General features: G+C 39.8%; 1 protein-coding gene across 4 annotated transcripts in view; it reads left to right on the top strand.

Moving 5' to 3' along the window:
* Positions 1 to 22,618, top strand: part of TMEM260 (transmembrane protein 260) — a 71,531-nt gene that overhangs the window by 43,128 nt on the left and 5,785 nt on the right. For 2 of the 4 annotated variants that reach the window (XR_008550101.1, XR_008550103.1), the window contains exons 12-18: positions 624 to 772; positions 2,325 to 2,501; positions 4,211 to 4,264; positions 5,647 to 5,737; positions 14,577 to 14,724; positions 20,839 to 20,929; positions 22,120 to 22,277. Coding sequence is in view for 1 of the 4 variants with exons in the window: in XM_037503408.2 (XP_037359305.1) it covers positions 624 to 772; positions 2,325 to 2,501; positions 4,211 to 4,264; positions 5,647 to 5,737; positions 8,967 to 9,221 (726 nt within the window). In the remaining 3 variants the exon portion in view is untranslated. Of the gene's footprint in view, positions 1 to 623; positions 773 to 2,324; positions 2,502 to 4,210; positions 4,265 to 5,646; positions 5,738 to 8,966; positions 13,288 to 14,576; positions 14,725 to 15,348; positions 15,460 to 20,838; positions 20,930 to 22,119; positions 22,278 to 22,618 lie in introns of those variants that run through there. The other 2 variants (XR_008550104.1, XM_037503408.2) reach the window with 2 other exon arrangements.

Here is a 22,618-nt window from a genome sequence, read left to right on the forward strand (position 1 = left end):
CCTGGGCTACCTGATCAAAGTCGGGGCAATGTTAGTGAGAAACAGGAAGGCACTGACTATTGAATAGGTTATCGACAGTATAATTATTCTCATTATTCTCATTCAGTGAGGTTATTATGAGAATTAAATGAGGAATATTATATCATAGTTTATAGTGGATATATAATTCATGCTACTATCCCCAAGAACTGAAATTATTAGGTATTACAATCCAATTTTGTACATTTTGAGTACTTACAGTGTACACCTAGATTAAAATTAGTCATTTCTAGTTAAATGAGGAAATGATGTTTAAGCTGGTTCTGAAAGTTGGGTACACATGTTCTAGATACTGGAAGGGGAAAAGGTCCTTCTGGGTAGTCTGCCAGAGGAATGGAGGGAAAATGAGACTCAGTACTGATGTCACTGATGATAGTCATAGCTTACGACGTGAAATCCAAGATTCGAGTCATGGAGGAGTGGTCTGTGCCACACACCTTGGTTACACTTGTATGTGTTTTTCAGTTATGTTCCTATAATTATATATATAGCATATTCACATTTTAGAGCTTTTCATTGATAAACTTGACTCTTTTTTAAGAAATATATTAAAAGGATGGCATCATATGTTATTTCGCTGACAGATGATGACTTACGAGTGGTATTTACCCAAGATGGCAAAACATTTGCCAGGTGTCAACTTTCCTGGGAACCGGTGGAATCCTGTGGAAGGAATATTACCTAGTGGAATGGTCACATTTAATCTTTATCATTTTCTTGAAATAAATAAACAGTAAGCATTCTTTTCATATAATAGCTTTTCTAAAAATCTTAAGCTCTTCTAAAATTGTTTATGTACAGCTGTGCTTCATCCAAAAGACCAATTTTCTACACCTATTTCCCCGTCACTGGTGAGATTATCTTTGTAATTAAATTGAATATCTGTGCATAAATGAGGCCAGGCAGAAATAAATGTTATTGTTCTGAGTAAAGGAAAACTAAAGACAGATTAGCAAGAATAGCAAATAAGATCTTAGTACAATTCAGAGAAATTGGAGATGTGCCTGCCTACTTGAAATCATTGCAGGTGGATCAGAAGCAATTATAGCCCCCCCTCCCATCAACACCATGGCCTCCTTTTAAGTGTAAAAGCAAATGTTTTCCAGGAATAATCACTATATAAAAATAGCTTAAGGATTTTTTTTAATATAAAGGATAAAACACTTTTTATAAATAAGAAAAACACCTACAGTTATGCAGGTTGAGATAACATAAGAATTCTGTACTTGAGAACATAAAATTATTCAAGAATGATCAAGGTCAAGAATAAATAACTCTTTCAATGGTATAGTGTTGAACATTTCTCCTGTCCATGAAATGCTTAGAATGGTCCAGAGCATGAAGAAAAACTTTTTTCATAATTTCTATTCTCCTATAAAGGGAACTGCAGAAATTCCTTGTAAATCCCAAAGGTAAATTATCCTTTACTAAGAACATAATAATATGGCTCTTTTGGTATTTAGAGCCTGAAGTTTACTATGGTTCATGAAGTAATAATGAAAATAATGGGTATATATGAGCTTGTAGAGTAATATTTAAATGTTCTATTTTGGAATAAATATTAAGAACCATTAATATTGCCAAATAGATACTTTTTATGAATTATTTAATTCAACCCTGCAAATGTTCTTTGACTGCTGCATTCCAGCTTATACACTAGGTCCTGGCAATAAAATGAAACTCAGTTCCAAATTCAAGTAGACCACAGTCTAGTCGTGTGTACCTAAATGTGAGTGTAGCTAGCCATAATAGGATAGGATAGGCATTAGGCTAGCACAGTCTCGTGAAGTGTGAGACACAGCAAATGTTCAGTATGTGTTTACTGAATGGATGCTTTGGCTGACCACATAAGGCAAGTGTTCTAGGAACATGGATGAGGCAATTAATTCTGCCTGGGGCCGTTCATCCTACATTTATTTGGTAAATATTCAATATCTAATATGTCCCAACAACTCTATGAGCTGCAGACGTGTGGGCATAATCCCTGCTGTTACAGTCTTTCAGAGAGGGTTTCAGGTGGTGCCTTAAACATGAAACAGATGAATGATAGCATAGCGTGATAATGTTGGTATGAACAAAATGTTGAAGCCTTAAAAGCCCAAATTAACTTTTTCAGACTAATATAGCTGTTAAACAGTCTATTTAAGAAAGATTTTAAGTAAATGAAAATGTTTACAAATGGTTTATAGATGTTTAAGTAATCAAAAGTGACCCTTAGGACATTAAATTTACTTAACATTTAGAACTTTAAGTTTTAAATGTTTTTTTTTTTCTGTTTCCAATAGGAAAGAAACGTTTGTTTGCATAGGAATTCATGAAGGGGATCCAACCTGGAAGAAGAATTATGCACTGTGGCCATGGGGTTCTTGTGACAAATTAGTTCCTTCAGAGATTGTATTCAACCCTGAGGAATGGATTAAACTTACCAGAAATATCTATAACTGGACTGAGGAATATGGAAGGTATGAAGAGCAGTATATTTTTCATGGAGTACGACTGTTTTGTGAGCCTAAAAAACTTACTAAATTTTGAGATGCTTTTTAATTGGGGATCTTTAATTGGGGGATCTTAATTTTTATTAATTATTAATGTTATTTGCTGCCCACAGCCTATCAAAACAGAAAGAGAATGTACCTTTCCTCAGGTTTGAAGGACAATGGGATTCTTCCACTTTTAGAGTGTAAGATACAGGATGGTGGACAGGGTAGCATTACAAGAGCAGCAAGTGGCAGTTGCTGGCCTCAAGTGCTGCATGTCACTCGACCAAGTCTTCCCTTCCTCTTCTCCATTGTCCTTCAAACCGGAGGAAAGATACATTCTCTTTCTGTTTTGATAGGCTGTGGGCAGCAAATAACATTAATAATAAGACATCAGGGGAAAATAATAATAACAATACAAAACACAACAAAACAAAAACAAACAGACAATTATAAATCAGATATCCTGCAGGGGAGGAGGAGGGAGAGGGAACAGAGGGAGGGAGGGAGGAGCACAGGGGACTGAGGTGATAGTGCACGGGTGCATTAGTGAAGGAAATTCTATGGGGACTACACCTGGGGTGGGTGGGGGAGCAAACATTGTTTAAAAATAAACAATGATGCAAAAAATACATAAAAAAATAAAATTAAAAAAAAATAAAGTGATATGGGAAAGCACCCCCCCCCCAAAAAAAAAAAAAATGACAGATTGCTTCTCTAAGGAAAGCTGGGACTTGAATTCAACCTTTTCTTCATAGCTGTTTGTCAGCAGTGTTGTTTGGGGCGTGATTAGTCTTCCTTGAAGCTTTGCTCCAGGGTTGACTCTCTCTCCCTTTTGAAAAATGAGCCCCTACCTAAACAAATGTGCCTCTAAAGCCTATGTTTAAAATTTTGAATTATTTAAAGATTAGATAACCTGTTGCTGATCATTTAAGAACAATAGGTAAAATCATGTGAAAAAAAATGCTACAGAGGTTTTTTTTGGATCAGTGCGAGTGAGCAGAGCTCATTGTGCCCCTGCTCACGATGGATAAGTGGGTTGTATCAAAGTGCTCTGTGAACATCAGAAGGGAAAGTTAGAAAAGCACCTCTTGTCTGAACAGCTGAAACACACAATTATATAGCAATTACTCACTATCTCCATTCTGTCCAATTAGAGAAATTTTAATTGCAAAAAAGGAAAAAAACCAGCAAATGGCTTAACCAGCATATTTTGAGTAGCTTCTTCCCTCCTGCAAAGCCAGGAGTCCCCTCTCTACAAACTAATTCCCTTCAGTGTACTTCCCTCCAGCTGGCTTACTGGTAGCTATGTCCAAAGTGACCCAGACCTCACCCCTGCCCTGTTGTCAACTAACAGTTCCTAGAGCAGTTGGCTCCCCAAATGCCTCCAGCCTCTTCCACTAATCCTTTGTTTGCTCCCATGAGACACTGGGACTCCTTGTGCAGAGCAAGAACACATTTACCAAAAGTCCCAAATTCCTAATGATTGAGCTTTTCTAGGATAATAAGTTTAATCAGTGTCACTGATTGAACAGAAGTTGCTGTCTGTCTCCATGTGTGACATGTAGTTAATTATTTAATGAATACATCAAAATCTACCCTGTTTCATAACCGTTGTGATTATTAATCAGGGATTACTTATCTATCAATAAATATAGCTGACAGAATAATGTTACATTTTCTTGTAACTATAGGTTTGATCTCTCTACTTGGGAATCTGTGGCCAATGAGGAGATGTGGCAAGCAAGGTGACTAATCTGCATTTTTGTGTCAATAAGCAATTATTTTGTTTGAAGCATTGTACAAATCATTATTTGTGAATAATCTCGTTGCATCTATACAACAACCTGTAAATTACTATCACCTCCATCTTACAAGAGAACAAACTGAAGGCAGAGAGGCCACATAGCTACTAGCGAGAGTCCAAAACAAGCATCTCTCTGATTCTAGGACACTTGTATCCCCCATGCTCTCCTGCTTCAAACACACCAGTGTATCACTGATTGAACAGATCTTGCTGTCCTCCATGTGTGATGTGTAGTTAATTATTTAAGCACCTATTGAATACTGACTTGAGGTGGGGCACCGTGCTAGGCATGGAAGCCAAACATATAAATATGACATAGTCTCTACCCCCAAGCAGCTTACAGACTGAAGAAGCAGACAGACATGTTGGAAGAGATTTGAATGTGAATGTGCTAGGTGTTACACGTCCCTGCTGTTCCTGTGCAGAACACTTAGCGGTGATGTTCTTGACTCTTGGTCCCTGTCATTATTTTAAAATAATCAAAATATCTAACACTAACAGACTTTGGCCCCAGTGTTAATGTAGAGTCTTAAGTAGCACAGACAGATGTACCAAGTACATGCAAAGTACTTCCTTCAGCAAAAATGTATTTGTGTCCACTCTGGGGCAGGTACTTCACTGGGATCCAATTATAGTGTATAGGGTGTATGTAAGTTTAAAGAGTTTTTTTTTTAATTATCAAGAAATACAACTAGAATAGCACTTACAAGATTAAATATACTCTAGTTTGTGCAGTGCTATTTTTGGAAAAGTCAGACAGTGGCATATTTCAAGTTACCTTTCTAGTTAATAAAGACGAACACTTGTTTTGAAGATCTAGTGAAGGATGTGTCATGTGTTTGCACAATTCTTCATTGTGATTTTGGGAAAGCTGGGAGACAAGTCACTTAAAAAAAGAAAGCAGGCCATAATCCAGGCAGGTAGTGATTGAACTGCTATGTTGAAAACTTTGGGATGAGTCCACGTGGTTGGAGTCCAGCCACCTTTGAAGAACTGGACAGACATAGTATGAGCTATTGTGATGGGCACCTTCAGGGAAGGCTGATAAACTCAACAAGTTCCCCTTCCTGGTGTCAAAATAATATACATCTGGTGTGATGAGGAGCATGAGCTTTTTTCTGAAAGATTCGGATATGGTAGGGGGAATAAGTGGTTGTCTTTGGTTCACAGTAAATGTCCATGAATACAAGACTTTCAGAAACAATATAATAAGGGATCTATATGTTTCTTATCAATGGAAAAGTCTGGAAGATTTAACTTTGACTGTGAAATTGACAACATGATTTAAATGACACTTCCCACCCTGCCCCACCCCCATCCTAGGATGAAAACACCCTTCTTCATATTCAGCCTGGCGGAATCTGCTAATATACCTTCAAATGTGAAAGCTCAGCTCTACGCTCATGCATACAACGTATGTGATACTTTAATATAAAGGAATGTATTTGGTGGGATGGTGGTGATGATTGTTTGGGATGGAGAAAGGGTGTCTGTATCATAGTAGAGTTTTGATTTTCTTCTTTCCAGCTTTGTCTGGGCATTATAAAGCTGTATAAATGGGAAACTACTTATATGTGTCACAAATAATATCTAAAGTAAATGGTTGTGGTTGACAAAATAATGTCCCTCCTAAAGATGCCCGTGTCCCAATCTCTAGGACTGGTGAATATATGACCTTACATGGCAAAGGTAACTTTAAAATATGATGGGGCAGTTATCCTGAATTATCTGCATGAGCCCAGTGTAATCACAAGGGTCTTTACAAGGTTGGGGGTGGGGGACGGGCAAAGGAAGGGGTCAGTATAAGAGAAGAAGATGCCACATTGTCAGTAGAGGTCAGAGAGAAAGATCTGAAGAAGCTACATGGCTGGCCAGGAAGATGCAGGAAGAGGTCACATATTAAGGAGTGTAGGAGGCCTCTGGAAGCTGCAGAGGGCAAAAAAAAAAAAAAAAAAAAAGATTCTAGAGCCTCCAGAACAACAGCATCCCTGCCATTTTACAAAAACTTTGATGTTATGGCATCTAACCTTCAGGACTGTGAGATAAAAAATGTGTGTTGTTTTAAGCCACTGCGTTTGTGGTGATTTACCACAACAGCAATAGCCTTTTACAGGTTGCCCTCTACTCAGAAGTCATGACCCTGGTTACCTTTGATGGGGCCATAGCTGGTTGAGATTTCACAAACAAAGATAAAGGTCACGAGAAGGCTCTGTCTTCTATGACCCCAGAAAGTCAAACCAAAGAAGACCCAGCCACACTGAGACAGCATTGTGGTCCTCTCTGATGGGTAATGGACATACAGAGGAGAGGCACTGTTTTAACAGGCCCCTGCTACGATTATAGGACTGGGCTCTTCAGATATCTGCAGAGATAATCTTGGAGCCTGCCATATAGGAATCAGACATCTTGGCAAGGACCAAGGAGAACAGAGCCCTGAAACCAAAGGTGTGAGCAATTTGGGATATTTCTGCTATCACTAGGCCTCAGTAGGTTGACTTCACCAAGGCACTTATTTAGAGCTAAGAAAGAATAGCATGGTGTTGAGTCAGAATAGACTAATTTTACTCCTCAATTTTGTGATCATGGGTGCATTGCTTATTTGTTAATTCATTCACTTACAGAGCTTTTATTGAGTGCAGCCCAGTTAATACCAAATATTGTGGTGCAATCAAGCATTGTACTTGCTATCAAAGAGATGGCAGGCTAGAGTGAGAGATGGAAGATAAAGGCCTTGGTTAAGTGCAGTCTGGTGACAGCAGAGGTTTGCAGAGGTGCTGTGTGGGAGAGAAGCCCCACTTCTGGAGAGGATGCTGTGAACAGGGAAGAGTCCCGAGGAGGTGTCACTGGAGTGTCACCCTGAGCGAGCAGAAGGAGCACCAGACAGGTGGTGGGAGAGGAAACTGGGGAGGGGAGAGGGAGGACAATCCATCAGGGAGATCAAGGGTGAAAACCTGGGAATGTGAGAGCTTGGGGAGTTCTTAGTGCCTATTCTGTGCCAAGGAGCACCAAGCCATTTATACATTCCTTACTGCGGGGGTGCGGGGGGACACTCAGGAGACAGGGAATCAACAGTGAAAAAGGGCAGTGGGGAAAGGAGGACAAAATTTGAAGATTTTACCAAGACAGTAAAAGGGAAGGAGGCAGACTTACTAGCTTTAAGGTATATCAAACTGTGAGGTGACTTTTTCTAACGCATGGAATGAAGGAAACTAGGAGAAATTGCTTTAAAAGATAGCTTGACGGGGGCCTCCCCGGTGGCGCAGCGGTTGAGTGCTGGGTTGCGAAGCTGCCCGTGGCCTCCGCGGCGCCGGTTCGATCCCCGGCTGCTCCCCGGCCACCGGAGGCGGGTCCCACATGGCGCGCAGACCTCCCCTGCCGCCCGCTGCTCCCCTCAGCAGTGTGCTTCGGTCCTTCTGCCTGCTCTGCTCCCCGCTCTGGCTCTGGTGAATTCTCTCACCCTCCCGCGCTTCTGACTGTACCCAGTGCTTGTATAAATAAATAAAAATAAAAAAAAAATAAAAAAAAAATAAAAGATAGCTTGACGACAGGGTTAATCATATCAAAATGACATGTCAAACATGATTGTGGAATTTTCATGGGGATGCTAATAGGCATTTGTCTGCGCTGGAGTAGGAGTTTGGGAAATAGGTAAGAGAATTGAGTCCATTTCAAGTCAGTGATGTGATGAATACAGTTCTGATTCGTACAGCACTTGTTCTGAAAAAAGCATCATTGCTTGCTCTATGTTCTTGTGGAATCCACTGGAAAATTTGCATTCCTAAGGATCTGACTCTAATTTGACAAGCCCCAAGAAGGCTGTGAAGTTTCCAAATTAGCAAGGTGATTTTCCATTTTATAGATTTGTATCTGCTTTCTTATTTATTTATAAAATTTCAGTGTTTTCCCTTTGGAAAACTCAATGTCCAAATTTCTAAGGCTAAAATAAAAATCTAATTCTATCCGTTAGTACTATCTCTGATGATGAAGAACAAAATTCTCCATTCTGTGGGCAAAGTCTTAACTATCAAAATTGTAATTATGGTATACTGTGAAGATTTTAAATACTGTATTTTAAGGATGTCTCAAATTCTTTTATACCCAGCCTATTCGATAATGTTTGTCTGAGTTCTGTTATTGTTGTATTGCTGTTTTTAATGTGGGGAGAAATTTATGTAAAAATGTTAGACAAAATTTAAATTCCTTCAAGTTCTTTTTCCATACAGTTTTCTAAAGAAAGCTATTTTTTTTCTCCAACAGCTAAATTTAGAATCCCAACCTTTCTGCCTGTTGAGTAAATAGCTTTCCATGAATTAGAACTAAATCCCTTTCCCAGAACATCTTTCGGGAGGAAGAGCATTTTGTCCTGACACAGTGTGTCTTAGGGTTCCCTCTGCAACATCCGAAAAGCCCCAGAAGCAGTTTTAGATGAAGCATATTTGCCTCCTGCCACTGTAATAATTACAGTAACATCCTTGCATTTTCTGCATGGCCTAGCAACGATTAGATTTCTACTGTAGGCTGCTTGGATGTGTGTGTGTGTGTGTGTGTGTGTGTTATTATTCCTCTGTGTTTTCTGTTATTTGGAAAAAAAAAAAAAACTCAAGGGATAACAATGGGATACCAACATTTTTGCTGTCTTCCAGCTTTATAAGGAGATTGTCTATTTTCAAAAGGAGCACCCAGTGAATTGGCACAAGAATTATGCCATCGCCTGCGAGCGGGTGCTGCGCCTTCCAGAACGAGGTACAGACCCAGAAGTCTTGTTATCGGAAACCATCAGACATTTCCGTCTCTACACTCAGAAAGCACAGTATGATCCACAACTGGCTGATATTTCAGTTGCTCTAAAGCACCTAAGAAAAGAACTGCAAATTCTAAGAAATATGAAAAATGTCTGAGACAGCAAAATGTGAAAAACCTGCTTGGCATTCAGCTTCCAGAATTCCATAGTCCAAAAGTTTTTCCTCCAAGAAAAGAAGCTATGAAAAAATAGAAGACTAAGTTGTCTCCCAGATATAAGTACAGTAGTACTGTTTCATGGGGGGTTAGTGACTGAGAGGGGGGTTTTATGCAAATCCTTTTTTTTCCATGTTATCAAATTAGTATTTGAGCAAGAATCATTCCAGAAATTTTCCTACTTCTGCAGTCCTTTACCAGGTAACTGCTTGATTACATTCTAAAGAGAGCAAACTATTTTCATACTGAAAATACTGAGCATAAATCTTAAGGGCCCTTCTTATTTGGATTGGTCTTGAAGGTTAAATTCTTAAAACATTAATACAGGACCCAAGATTTTATGTTTCCCAAAAGCGATATTGTTGTTTTTTTTTTTTTTTTAATTGCTATATTTCAAGTTAGAATACTTGGGTTTTTGTTTGTTTTTTTTTTCCTTTTTGACTAACTGTGGTTGTTACATAATTTCACATCTCCAGCTAAACACCATTTGGGTGATATTTTGAAAAAAGTTGGAGTTTTATTGTCTTAGATAATTCTCTGAATTCACAAAAAAAGAAAGCAAACAAGTTTGCTTTCTTTTTCAGCTACATAAACTGATTGACAAGAGAAAAGGATTATGTACTCCCTTAATTAATTTTATATTTATGTTTGACTGCTGGTTGGGCTCATAAATCTGGACCAAATAATGAGTAGACTTCTGTGGCCAAAATGCAAAGACAGGCAGGGGTGAGGGGACGATGGGGAAGTGGTTCAATAAATTCATTTCTGTTACAAGCATCTTTTATACATATTACTAAAAAGAACAGAGTAAGAAATGCAAATAATAGTTCTTTATTTTATTATGACAGTTAATTAATAGCAACCTGTTTTAATGAATAAAGTCACTCAGAGTCCTTCAGCACTTCCTAAGTAGAGGCCAGAATCTGTAGCGATTCTTTTCCCCCCAATTGTATAGCTCCTAGACTCCAAGCACTATATAGGCTCCTGTATAGAAATGCTCACTAATGAAGAGGGAGGGCTAGAAGCTTGTCTGCATTCAAAGATCACTGGTGAGTCATTCAGCAAGAAAAGGCCCCTTACCAGGAATAGTCACAGTTCCGTGGCATTGTACTAGCAAAAGGGTCTGATCAAAGGTCTCCTGTGGAGCTTGCATGGTTCCCTTTCATACTACGACCATAATTAAAACCACTAATTCTCTTTTAAAATGCTGCAGGATGCCATGTAGGCATCTGTCTGGAGTGTCCTTTGTGATGTCATAAGCTGTTAAGGACCAGTGCCGAGGGCTTTTGAGTGAAATGCCAGTCATGAAGGTGCTTCAAGACAAGGGTGCCTCTAAAAGCTTGACAGGGCCTTGACTGCACAATTCGAGCTGAATTTGCCCCTTGTCAGCTGCCAGTAAATAAATCTCAAAGGGGGGAAAGCTGAAGTTTCATTACCTGATCCATGGGGCTTTGTTGGTTTTGGCATCACACAGGGGAAGCTCTTGCCCCTCCATTCTCTGGATTTGAAGATGTCCATTGGAGCCTGCAGTGCCTGGACAGGGTTCAGAGCGGAACCTTTTGAAGAGTGTCAATAGTTGTAACAGTTCAGCTGTTAGGAAGACAAATAAATGGAGGAGCTCATTAATCCGCTTTTGGCTCTCAGTGCCTTTTGCCCTTTTATCACAGCCTTATTAGGCTCCTACTCATCTTGAACCAGAAAAAAATGAATTGAAGTTGTTGAGTACTAATTGGCAAAGACTTTTAATCATGGGCCAAGAACTTTCACTGACTTGAAAGTAACTTCTCCACAGGGAAGAACCAAAAACCTGGTTTACCTTAAAACAAAAACCTGTTGGAGTTCAGTGTGGTGTAAAAATTTAAGGAAGCATTGATAAATTGTCTAAGTTTCTCCATTTAAAAGAAATTATGGAAGATGATGATTCCTACTTTTCCTTTTGTTTACCATAGTAAACAAAAATGTGCAATAAAATAAAAATAAACGTTCTCTAGAATTGCATTATTTGTATTGGTCAGAGAAGAGATTGCGTGCAGATGTGAGATGATCGTGTTTGCTGCTGAACAACTCTCTATGTGGATGTGAATATTCATTTAAACATCTATAATCAGATGTGGTGTTGGAAGAACCTTATTAAACGTATTGTTTTCTACTTATGGTTTTAAGAATTTCAGGCAAACGACGGCCTTTTTGGGAGAAGATATGCTTACCAATTTGTGTCTACACGGTGGCCCTATATCTGTGTCTGACTATGCTTTGTGCACTGACAGCACTGTCAGCTGGTGCATAGATATTCTGTGTTTCTGCAACAATGGCTTGGACCACTCTCTCAGAGGAATCAATGATATGATGACCCAAAGTAGATGGGATCATAATTATTTAAATTTCTGAAATCTATCAGTCAATGAAACAGCAAACTGAGCTGAGATTTGGGGATGTTGGGCTTCAATCCCAGATCAACTACTTGGAAGAATATTTCCTTTCTATTGTGTGAGACAAGTTGCTTTCTTTTTGTCTCTCTTACTTTTCCTTGGCAAGTGCATCAACACCATAAAATCTAACAGAAGGGCTTTCCTTCAGTCTAACCCCCCGACACGGAAGAGAATGTGAAGGAGGTGACTTCTCATGGAGGATTTGGCCAGCATTCTCCTACCAGTGTCCCTGGAGTGCCAGGGGTTGGCATGACGACAGGAACCCCACAAAGCCAACTTCTGCCTGGACTTCAGCCTGAGGGGCAAATAGGAGCCAGCAAAACTGTCTGCCTCTCCACATGCTGCAGTGCCCTGCTGCCTGGCCCTAGGGCTGGCACACACCCCAGAGGGCAAGTGGAGAAGGGGATTGGGGCTGCCATGTTTTCTAAGCCCTATTCCCTCTGATGCAAGGGATGCTAGGTTTTTTGATATTGACTTTCTTCTTTTCTCTTTTTGAATAGAACCCATTTTAACAAAGCTTTTGTTCTGTTATTGAAAATGAAGCCAAAATAGGAGTCAATTACTAGCATATGATTTAGAAATCTTCAAATAGAAATTGTGAAGTATTTTTTCCTACCCATGTTCTTAGTATTTTCTGATGATGGAACCATGTTTAGCTTGTATATTATTTAAACAAAGCCCATTTCAAGTGTTAGGGCTATTTTATCACTCCTTGATGATTTCCTTAAGTCATCAGACTAGGAAATGAAAAGTTTTAAAATTTTGTATTTTAAAAGTTAAGCAAACAATGTGGGTCCTTAATTATAGTCCTCACCAATATCCAACAGAACATAACAATGTTAATACTTCTAATATTCAGGGGAAAATTGATACCAAAGGTTGAAAAAAAATGGATGCCATGACAGCAAATCTGTTTACTCTATCTTAATTCCGGTATATTTTTTAAATGCACAGAAGTAGGGTATTACTTAAAATTCTGTTCTAACTGGCTTGACATCTTATGGTTAGGTAAAGAAAAAAATCCAGCCCAGCAAGAGATTCACACTACTTTGTTCAATCTCATATTTTGTTGTGGATGCAAAATGATTCTAAAGCTTATACTTATGAACAAATAAGTAATGTTTCCAGGGATTCTGGGAACATCTAAAGGCCAAGATCTTGGCACAGCATTACACAGTAAACAAGGAGCTAAAGCTTTAGCAGCGATCATATTCAATGAAGACGTCATTGTCAGTACCCTCCAAAGGTCTGTTTGATTTGGATCAGCATGGATGGCATAAAAAAAGCTTTAGGAATAGAACAATGTGCTTACCTGGATATAGGAAAGCAAACTAATAGGAATACATCTTGAGAAAGGGATTTTTCTGCAAATTATAATTCTGATTGTGCTTCAATAATGTAACATACATTTGTTGAAAATTGTATGTACGGTAAAGATTAGTTTATGTCAGTCTGAATGAAAGATACCTGGTGTGGGGAAAGGAATGGTAGGGGTTCCACAACTGTAAACATAAAGCCAGCAATTACTGACCTGTAAACAGAGCAAGCTGGATCTTTTCTGCAGATCCTAGTGTTATTGGTGAGGGTTAATTTTTAGTAATATGGATAATATGGTGATTTTAGAAAAGTTGAGTTGGTATGGTTGAGCTGATGTCAAGACTAAAACATCATGGCAAATAATCTAGATTAAAAACATGATAGCAAATAATTGGGCCATAATCCCATCCCAGTGAACCAACTTCACAGAGCACCCAAGTGGCCTTGTACATAGTTGTCATTAAGTGAGGATAATGTCAAAGGTCTAATAAAAGATCAATAGAAATATAGCAAATCTAAGATTTAGATTTAATTGTTTACAACTAGTAAACATAGTTTACTAGTTTACATAGTTTGTAATTGTTTACAGCTAGTAAACATAGTTCATAGTTTTAATTGTTTACAACTTTTTATAAGTCTTTGGTAGTATCAAGAGCAAAAGTATAATAGATGGAGTATAATCTTCATATTCGTTAAGTTCATTATGTATTATAAAAATAAAAGGAGTTCTTGCCCTGTTTTTTTAAGTACACAAACAAGCCACAATCATCTTCTATTAGGAGTGTCCCTGAAAAGGGTTGTTTGGTGCTGTTACTTTTTTAAGAAGATATTTTGAGATTTTACTGATCTAAATGAAATATTTCCTAGATGACTGAACCACTAGAAACATCCTTAATACCAGTGATTGTCATCCTATGCAAAGATATGTGTGATTAGAAAGTATATTGTTGGGAAATCAGACCCAAAGGATCACGGGGTGAGCCATGTATTACCCTTGACCAATGACTATCATCTAACACACAAGAAATCCCTATAACTCCCTCAAAAATTACAACAGAGAATGCACTGAGGATTTGAGGACAGGGTAAAAGATGCAAAAATTAGAGTCTTACAGTATCTTTTCTCAAGATATGTTTTCAAAGTGGAATGAAAACATCATATAATCATTGTATTAACAGTGTTTTTAAAGATTAATATTAAAAAATCAAGGGTAATTTTAAAACACTCTAGCAAAAACTGCATTAACTTTAAAGGGAGTTATTTGTAAATGGAAGATGATCCACTTATCAAAACACTAGGATTCCTTTGACTGATGAGTTAAAAGTCCATCTGACAGGTGAGAGGAAGTTTCTCAAAAAAAGTAGCTAATGGAAGAATGAAAACCCAAAGCCCAATTATATAGCACTTACAAAAGGTCAGTTCACTGACAGAGTGATTATACTTAGTGGTTCCTTTTTTTTAAGTGTGTCATAGATTTTTACTAAAAGTATAGCAAATTCCTTCAATATGTTGACTGGTATCTACATGGTTTTTGTTTCTTTCATTGATCAGGTTTTTAACCATTAACCTATACAGTTCACCTATATTCACCTGGAGCAAGTTCCTCAATGCACAGGCGGAAGTCAGCGTAGTAGAATTTGACCAGCTTCCTCTCTAGGAGATAGAATAGAAAATATTATAACGCCTCTGAGGTTACAGGGTAAGTATTGTTTCATGAAACTCTCAGTTTCATTGAATGTGTGTGTGTGTGTGGGTATATCATACACCATATTCTGTGTATGTGAGTGTGTGAGATATATAGAACATATACACATAAATCTAAGTCTATGTATACTAGGTCATAATAGGAAGGGTACTTATCATGGGTCACAGTAAAAAAATAATTTGATAGCCACTGGTTTAAGAGAACTTAGCTAAGTTTATTGAATTCTTAAAAAGGTTAGTAAAGGATCACGATCACCTACCATGACTAATCTAGTTTGAGAAATGAAGATATGAGACCTACATCAAGTGACTTGGTTAATGTCTGGTGAATGTCATCACACGAGTGCGTAGTCAGAGCTGGGACTGGACCATGAGCTTCTTAACTCAATCTGGTATGCATCACAGCTAGGTGAGCCTGGCTATTCTACCATCAACTCCATGTCACTTTAAAGTCCCTAAATAATGCAGACATATTAAAATTATGGTAAACTTTTCTACAGATAAATGGTGTATGAAATCAAGAATTATAGGAAATTGCTTAAAAGTTTTACACTGGACATCTTTCTTCCCTTCCTCCAAATCACTGGGATATAATTTCTTTGTTTTCCTTCTCTTTTAGATCGCCCCAGTTGTATCCCTGGCTTTTGACAGAGATTTTCCTAAACATTCTGGGTTTAGGAATGTATATCCAAATTAAAAGGTTTTAGTGTGATAAGAAAAAGTCACTTTGTATTCCAGGAATTTATTAACATAAATTACTTTTCAGCTGAATCAGCTACTGAAAGCTAAATTTGGAAAATGTTCTAGCTCATATATTCTTACCGCTCCTAAGAAGGATTCAAAACTTGATCATGTTTCTATGTTTTATAGAAGGAAATGTGTCCCAGCTTCACTGCAATATTCATTGAGTTGGGAATTAACCTCCCCGAAACCAAGACCATATAGAAGCAATGTATATGATTGTTCTATTTGGTTCAGCCACACTATTAAAAATTTTATTATTGGGCCTCCGTGGTGGCGCAGCGGTTGAGCTCTGGGCTGCAAAGCTGCCCGCAGCCTCTGCAGCGCTGGTTCAATCCCAGCCGCCGGTGAGGGTCCCACATGGCACGCAGACCTCTCCTGCCACGTCCGCTGCTCCCCTCAGCAGTGTACTTCGTCAGTCTGCCTGTTCTGCTCTCTGCTCTGGCTCTGGTGAATTCTCTCACTCTCCTGCACGTCTAACTGTACCCCAGTGCTTGTATAAATAAATAATAAATAAATCTTTAAAAAAAATTATTATTGTCCAGTAGAGTGGAAGCCTTTTTGAAGACTAAATGTCTGGTTTCCTAATTATGAACTCTACCAGCTCAGCATTTAAACGATAGTAATTTCTTCCAGATTTGACTCTTGAGTCATCTGTGTGAGTTGTAAGAAATATAATAACAATTACGACTTTTTTTTAAAGATTTATTTATTTATGCAAGAAGTGGGGTACAGGCCAGAGGCTTGGGAGGGTGAGAGAATTCACCAGAGACAGAGTAGGAAGCAGAACAGGCAGACAGACCAAAAATACTGCTGAGGAGAGCATCATGCGAGACAGGAGAGGTCTGCTGCGCCATGTGGGTATCTCCCTGGCCGGCTGGGAATCAAACCTGTGCTGCAGAGGCTGCGCACTGCCCCTCAGCACTGTGCTTAACCCGCTGCGCCACCGGAGAGGCCCCAATTACAACTTTTGTTACAACCACTAGTCTCTGTCATTACAACAACTCCTACTGAATATCCATTGAAGGACTTTGATGATCTGAAATCACCCAAATTTCCCATCTGAGTTAGTCACTTGACCCTTCATCTTTGGGAAGCAAATAAATTTGGTGTCACTAGACTAAGAATCCTTCTGACATGTCCACATAAACCATGCTGCATGGCCTCTGCACATTTGGTAAAGATGACTTATATTTCACAGGGTTAGCATTTATGTGACAACACTTTTCTCCTTTCACGTGTCCCCTTATGTACAATTAAATTGTTGAGCTAAAGGGCCTGAACCTGTTGAAACTGTGAGTTAATTTATGCGAAGTATATGAGCCCATACACATAAATAGAACTTTATTTTGGGCCTCCCCGGTGGCGCAGCAGTTGAGCGTTGGGTTGCGATGCTGCCCGCAGCCTCTGCGGCGCCGGTTCGATCCCCAGCTGCTCCCCGGCCACCGGAGGAGGGTCCCACATGGCGCGCAGACCTCTCCTGCCGCCCGCTGCTCCCCTCAGCAGTGTACTTCGGTCCTTCTGCCTGCTCTGCTCCCCGCTCTGGCTCTGGTGAATTCTCTCACCCTCCCGCGCTTCTGACTGTACCCAGTGCATGTATAAACCAAACAAACAAACAAACAAACAAACAAAAAAAAAAAAAAAAGAAGTTCTTTGTGCAAAAAAAAAAAAAAATAAAAAAATAAAGCAGTTCCATGGGATCTCATGAAAATTGTGCTTATACTGTCATGTGATGTGAAACATGTGACCTGCTTGAAACTTTGGTAAGATAGAGAACCTCTGTTCCTTTTCTTAATTATGGAGTTGCTGGGTTTAATTAATACCTTAACACTGTCACCTTGCGCTGAAAGCTCTTGTAATGGTGTGCAGAAATTCCCTATGACCTCCAGAGAGGGAGGGACAGCTCTAGTTCTTATTGCCTGCATAAAGAGGCTCATACTAGGATATGTGCCTGGTGTGCTCATTTCATCCCTACAAGAGCGGAGAATGGAAACCCCATCCTTCCACACTCTCCTACTCACGTTCCCATGTTATAAGCTGCTCCAAAAAGCACATAACAAGATCACACTAGAAACACTAAGTATAGGAGTTAGAGCTAGACTCCAGCTCTGCCCTTTACTAGATGGAAGACTTGGGCAAGTTTCTGTGTGCCTTGATTTCATTTCTGTGGTGGGGTATACTGCTTGGTGTATCTGTGAGGGTGAAATAGGTTGAGATACCTAAAGTGTGTTGACTAGTACCTGGTACATCCCAACTGCTCAGCTGACTGTTTTCATTAATATGATAGTAAAACAGTTCTCATTGAGTTTCTACAACTGAATATACAGAGCGTCTTGCTGCTTTGCTTCTCCCTTGTATAAAAAAAAAAGTTCTTACTAAATATGCATCTGAAATATTTAGATGATTCAATTTAAATTACAATGATAATCATACATCATGTGTTATTTAAATGACATGGAAAACTGGCAATTATGAGAGAGTAACCAAGAAGTACCGAGCAGATGCAGAAGTGAAATCAGCCCTATTAATAAGGGAAGCATCTCTACACCTCCAAGAATATGCACGCACGTGCGTGCGTGTGTGCACAAACATACACACACACACGAATAAAATCCATTCCATGCAACCCCCTTATCATTGTTAGGGGGAAAGGACATGACCACCCTTCCCTCTCACTACTGGTTTCCCCAAACCCCCTGGACAGAGTCTTTGAGATGACCACTATTTGCTTCCTCTCACCAGACTTGGATTTTGCCACCTATACGTTTGATTGGATCCTTCCCCCAAACAATGTAGATTCCTTTGGTTCCAGGGACCTCTCAGAGAATAGCCTCCTCCCTAGACAGCTTCTCCAGGTTCTGAGAGAGGGGGGGTCACCCCAGGATAGGGAGCTTGGAGTCTACTGAGGGGCTTCAAAACATTGCTGGGGATGGACACATAGATTTACAAGTAGCATGGGTGGAGCATCCAGCAGTATATTTTATAAATGAGTGCCCTATTCACATTTTTAAAAATTGTATTAATCAATAAGCATTTCTGAGCTCGTACTAGGTTTTCAGAGGGAGGGGGAACCAGGCAGACCAGTATGTCCATTCCAGAGGGGAAGAAGCCAAGCAAGTCTTAAAAACCTACCCAAGGATCTTTATCCCACTACATTGTACCCCACGAAGACATCAAACCTGCATCCTCATTGTTACAAAGCTGATTGAGAAATGTTAACACCACCCACTCAACACAAAGGAACAAGCTTCCAGCCCCTGTAGATGTCTGAATCTCATTCTCGGGTTATCTAAAGCCCTGGTGAATCAACAAGGGGCTACACTGAACCACATTTCCAGGTTAGCCCCCCCTCCCCACACCCTCCTCACCATCATCCATAACACTCTGACTTCCTGGGCTCTGGCTTGTCCTTCTGCAGATCTCACCAGATTAAGAAAAACACTAGCACTGTGTATAACAAAGACATGTCCTCATTCTCCCATTGCCACCGTGGTCACAGAGAAAGAAGGAAATGTAAGAGAGCTTGTCGAATGCTCTCAGGTTCACTGCGATTTGAAGACCACCAGCAGGTTCCTTGAGCGTGCCGCTGCCCATAGCCCTCAGCACATGCCCCTGCTTGACTTGATTGCTGGAAAAACAGACCCCACTTCCACAGAGCAGTGCGGAGAGATCAGTGCTGCTGCTGTACGCATGCCAGAAATGTATAACCTCAGGTGAATGACCAGAAAACATCACACAAACTCAAATTGAGGGATGCACTGTCAAATACCTGACCAGTAATCTGAAGTGTCACGATTGTGAATTACAAGGAATGACAGAGTGTCTGTCACAGATGGAAGGATCTGGAGACCTGGTAGCTAAATGCAACGTGGGATCCCAGGTTGGCTCCTGTAGGAAAGGAAACCTATTAGTGGGAACACTGGTGAAATCTGGATGAAAGTCTGTAGTGCAGTTAATAGTACTGTACTGACGTTGGCTTCTTGTTTTAATCGTACTACAGTCACATAAGATTAAATGAAGTGGGGTAAAGAAGCTCTGTACCGTTTTTGCAACTTTTCTATAATTCTAAAATTATTTCAAAAATAAAAGCATTTTAAAAAATTTAAAGGTAAAGAACTCCTTTCCCTTTTACTCCTTGTCCTTTGTCAACTGCTTTAAGCCTTCTGATGAGCAGTAGATAGAACAATGGCCTTTATTTCTTGGGCGCACCAATGATCAAAGAGACAAGCTCTTTAAGGTCAAAGGCCACAGGCTCGCAGCCAGTCCTGCTGTTAGGGTAGGTGGTCCTTGTTGGCTCTGTGCCTGAGCCCCTTCCCAGAGCTGTCCAATGAACCCGGGTGAGGGCTGGGCATCTCCAGGGAGCCCGGGGCTCTCTTTCCAGCATCTCGGGGAAGTTGGGGAGAGGTCTGTGGGATTCAATTCTCCACAAACCACTGGACTCACACCCACTTTGAAGACAGCAGGTAGGAATGTGTCTGGGATTATTCCCTTGGTCTGGTTTCTCTCTTCAGGCAGTCACTACAGGAGAAGAGGCATGAAGGCGAAGCACCCTTAATACCTTCATTCTTTCCAAAGATGATTCAGGTTTTTGTAGCTTCATTAGCATTTGCAGATAGAAATACATTTTAAGTGGCATTATACTAAGTAATTATTCTTACAGAATGTGAAATTAAATACATTTTACTCTGCATGAAATTATTCCTGCCACGTGCTGAGTTTGGTGACAGCTTGAGAGTTTGGACAGTGGGTTGCAAGGGGAGACGCAATCTATGTATTAAAAATTAAAAAAAAAAAAAAGCCAACCTGAAATATTCCACCAAAGGTAAGTCCTTGTAGCAAAATAATTTTGGCTGGTTGGAATATTAAACCTGCTACTATAAATTTCACGCCTTGCTTTCCTAAAGCAGATGCAGAGAAATGATGCCAAAAATTAATGGGAACTAATGCGACTTGCCTTGTGTACTCTATCCAGTAGAGGGCATAGCAGATAAGCGTGTGTGCAGCAGTGACTTAGCAACTGATAAGGCTTGTTTGTAATTGCTTCTGTAAAGATATGTAGCAACATGCTTGGATGCTTATTTACATTTAGGAATGTGGTTCAGAATAGGAGGTTTAGATTTATAACTTTGTTTTTGTCTTTCAATACATGGGAGACTTTGGGATATTGGGAGCATTATATTTACCAATACACAATGTTAAATTGCTGGATTTAATTGTTACAGTACAGTGAATTATTCTATTATTTCTTACTTTTTTATCCTAAAGAAAATTCAAACTTTCCAAGCTTTAGGGCAGGATAAAATGGCTCTGAGCATGTCAGTGTCTCAAGAGCACATTATTTTCTTATTGGATTGTATTAACTTTACAGATGGAAATTTGAAGGAGAATTAGAAGGCTTAGAGATGGGAAATTTGGAGAAGAAAAGAATAATGTCTGAAGCTTTCTGGAGGGGTTAACTGGTAAGTCATTTTGAAAGCTGCCGATGCTAATTCTCGTAATAAGAGACATAGCAGACCTTAAATATTAACAGGAACGAGGCACAGAATTGCTAAGAAGGAAGAGAATCCTATATCACACTCAAAATTGCAAAAGATTATTCAGGTTCCTCTCGCTCTCTCTTTCTCTGTCTCTCTGTCTCTCTCTCGCTCTCTCTAACTTGCACAGGTTTTTCTTGTACCAACTCCTAATGGGGCAACTTCCCATAATCTTCCACTTAGTTTGGTATTCCCACTTAGTTTTACAAAAACAAGCAGTCTCCTGCCCCAGATGCACACATTTGGACCTGAAAGGAAAACAACATGGCATATATAAACATTCACCCATCAGCTCTCTAATTTGGAGCTGAAAGGAAAGCTGTGGGAATAAACCACAACATAACAAGACTTAACAGACAATAATGCTTAGGAAAAGGCTACTCCTGAGATTTGAGTATTTGGGAATGGACAATCAAAGATGTTCTGTCCACCTGTGATGAGGTCCTCCAGGTGCCCCACCCTTCCACTGACTCTTCTCCATCTGGAACTCTACCCACCACCCCGCCCCACACACATACACACCCCCCATTGTGGAAGCTCCTACAAAATTCCCAGATCAGAGGAGCCCCCTGGGAAACTGAGCTAGGAAAGAAGTACCATGGAGCTGGCCTCTGGGGGTGAAGCAGAAACACAGGCACAGGAGTGGCAGGATATTTAATGTGTGCCCCTTTTAACTTTGAATTTTGTACCTTGAACAAGTATTGCCGAAACTTAAATTGTAGAGAAATGGAATGTCGACCTATGTGACCATGCTAGTACAGATATACCTCTGTGAAGGGAAGGCACCATTCCCCTCCTACTTCCCCCACCCCCACAACTACCCTGGATTACAAATCCCAACATGCTATGAACTGGACTTCCTGAATACGGGGAAGTTGGGTATATAAAGGGAGGTGGAATGAAGGCGGGAACTTGGGGAAGACTTAGAAGAAGACAAGTGGAGGAAAGACACGTAGAGACACTTGAAAGAGAGATTTGGAAGAGACAAAGGGGTGAGAGGCGTGGGGAGGCTGCTCTGGGTTCTTGGCAGAGAGAATGGCAGCCATTATCTTGACTTCATCTTGAATTATGTGTTATATTTTGAGTTTTGTTATATTTTTCTCCTTCTATCCCAGCTCTCTGGGACCTGCCTAAGCTATTTCTTATGGTTCCCTGCCAGAAGACACCTCAGACTGGTGGCACGCTTTCTGGCCTCAATGGCTCTGCTTTGGGCTGAATCTGTTTGACTGTGCATTTGCCCATGAGGGAATGGTTATCTTTTGGAATTTTATTGGTAAGCTGTTATTTGAAATCCTTTCCTCTCTCTGTGTACACCAATTTTTAAAAAATCTTTCACACTTAAGTGTATCCTTCCTTTGCCTTTGTGTATGCAGATGACTGAATCCTTTTCAGGGCATGCACCTCTCAACAGTTTGGGTCACTGGGTACCCCTCATTCACACTCTAGCAACCCAATTTCTAGGCTTGTTTTTGTTATTCTGCTATGTAAATTGCTTTCTACTGCTTATGCTTTTCAAAATTAATAATGGCCCTTCCTCCCAGGGATGTACTCTACTGTAGCTCTTGTTATCTCTTCTTCCTGAAACTTTTATTGATTGTTTCTATCACACTGTTT

Source organism: Talpa occidentalis, unplaced genomic scaffold (assembly GCF_014898055.3).
Source record: "Talpa occidentalis isolate TD23 unplaced genomic scaffold, MPIMG_talOcc4v2.1 talOcc4.11, whole genome shotgun sequence".
Classification (NCBI taxonomy): Eukaryota; Metazoa; Chordata; class Mammalia; order Eulipotyphla; family Talpidae; genus Talpa; species Talpa occidentalis.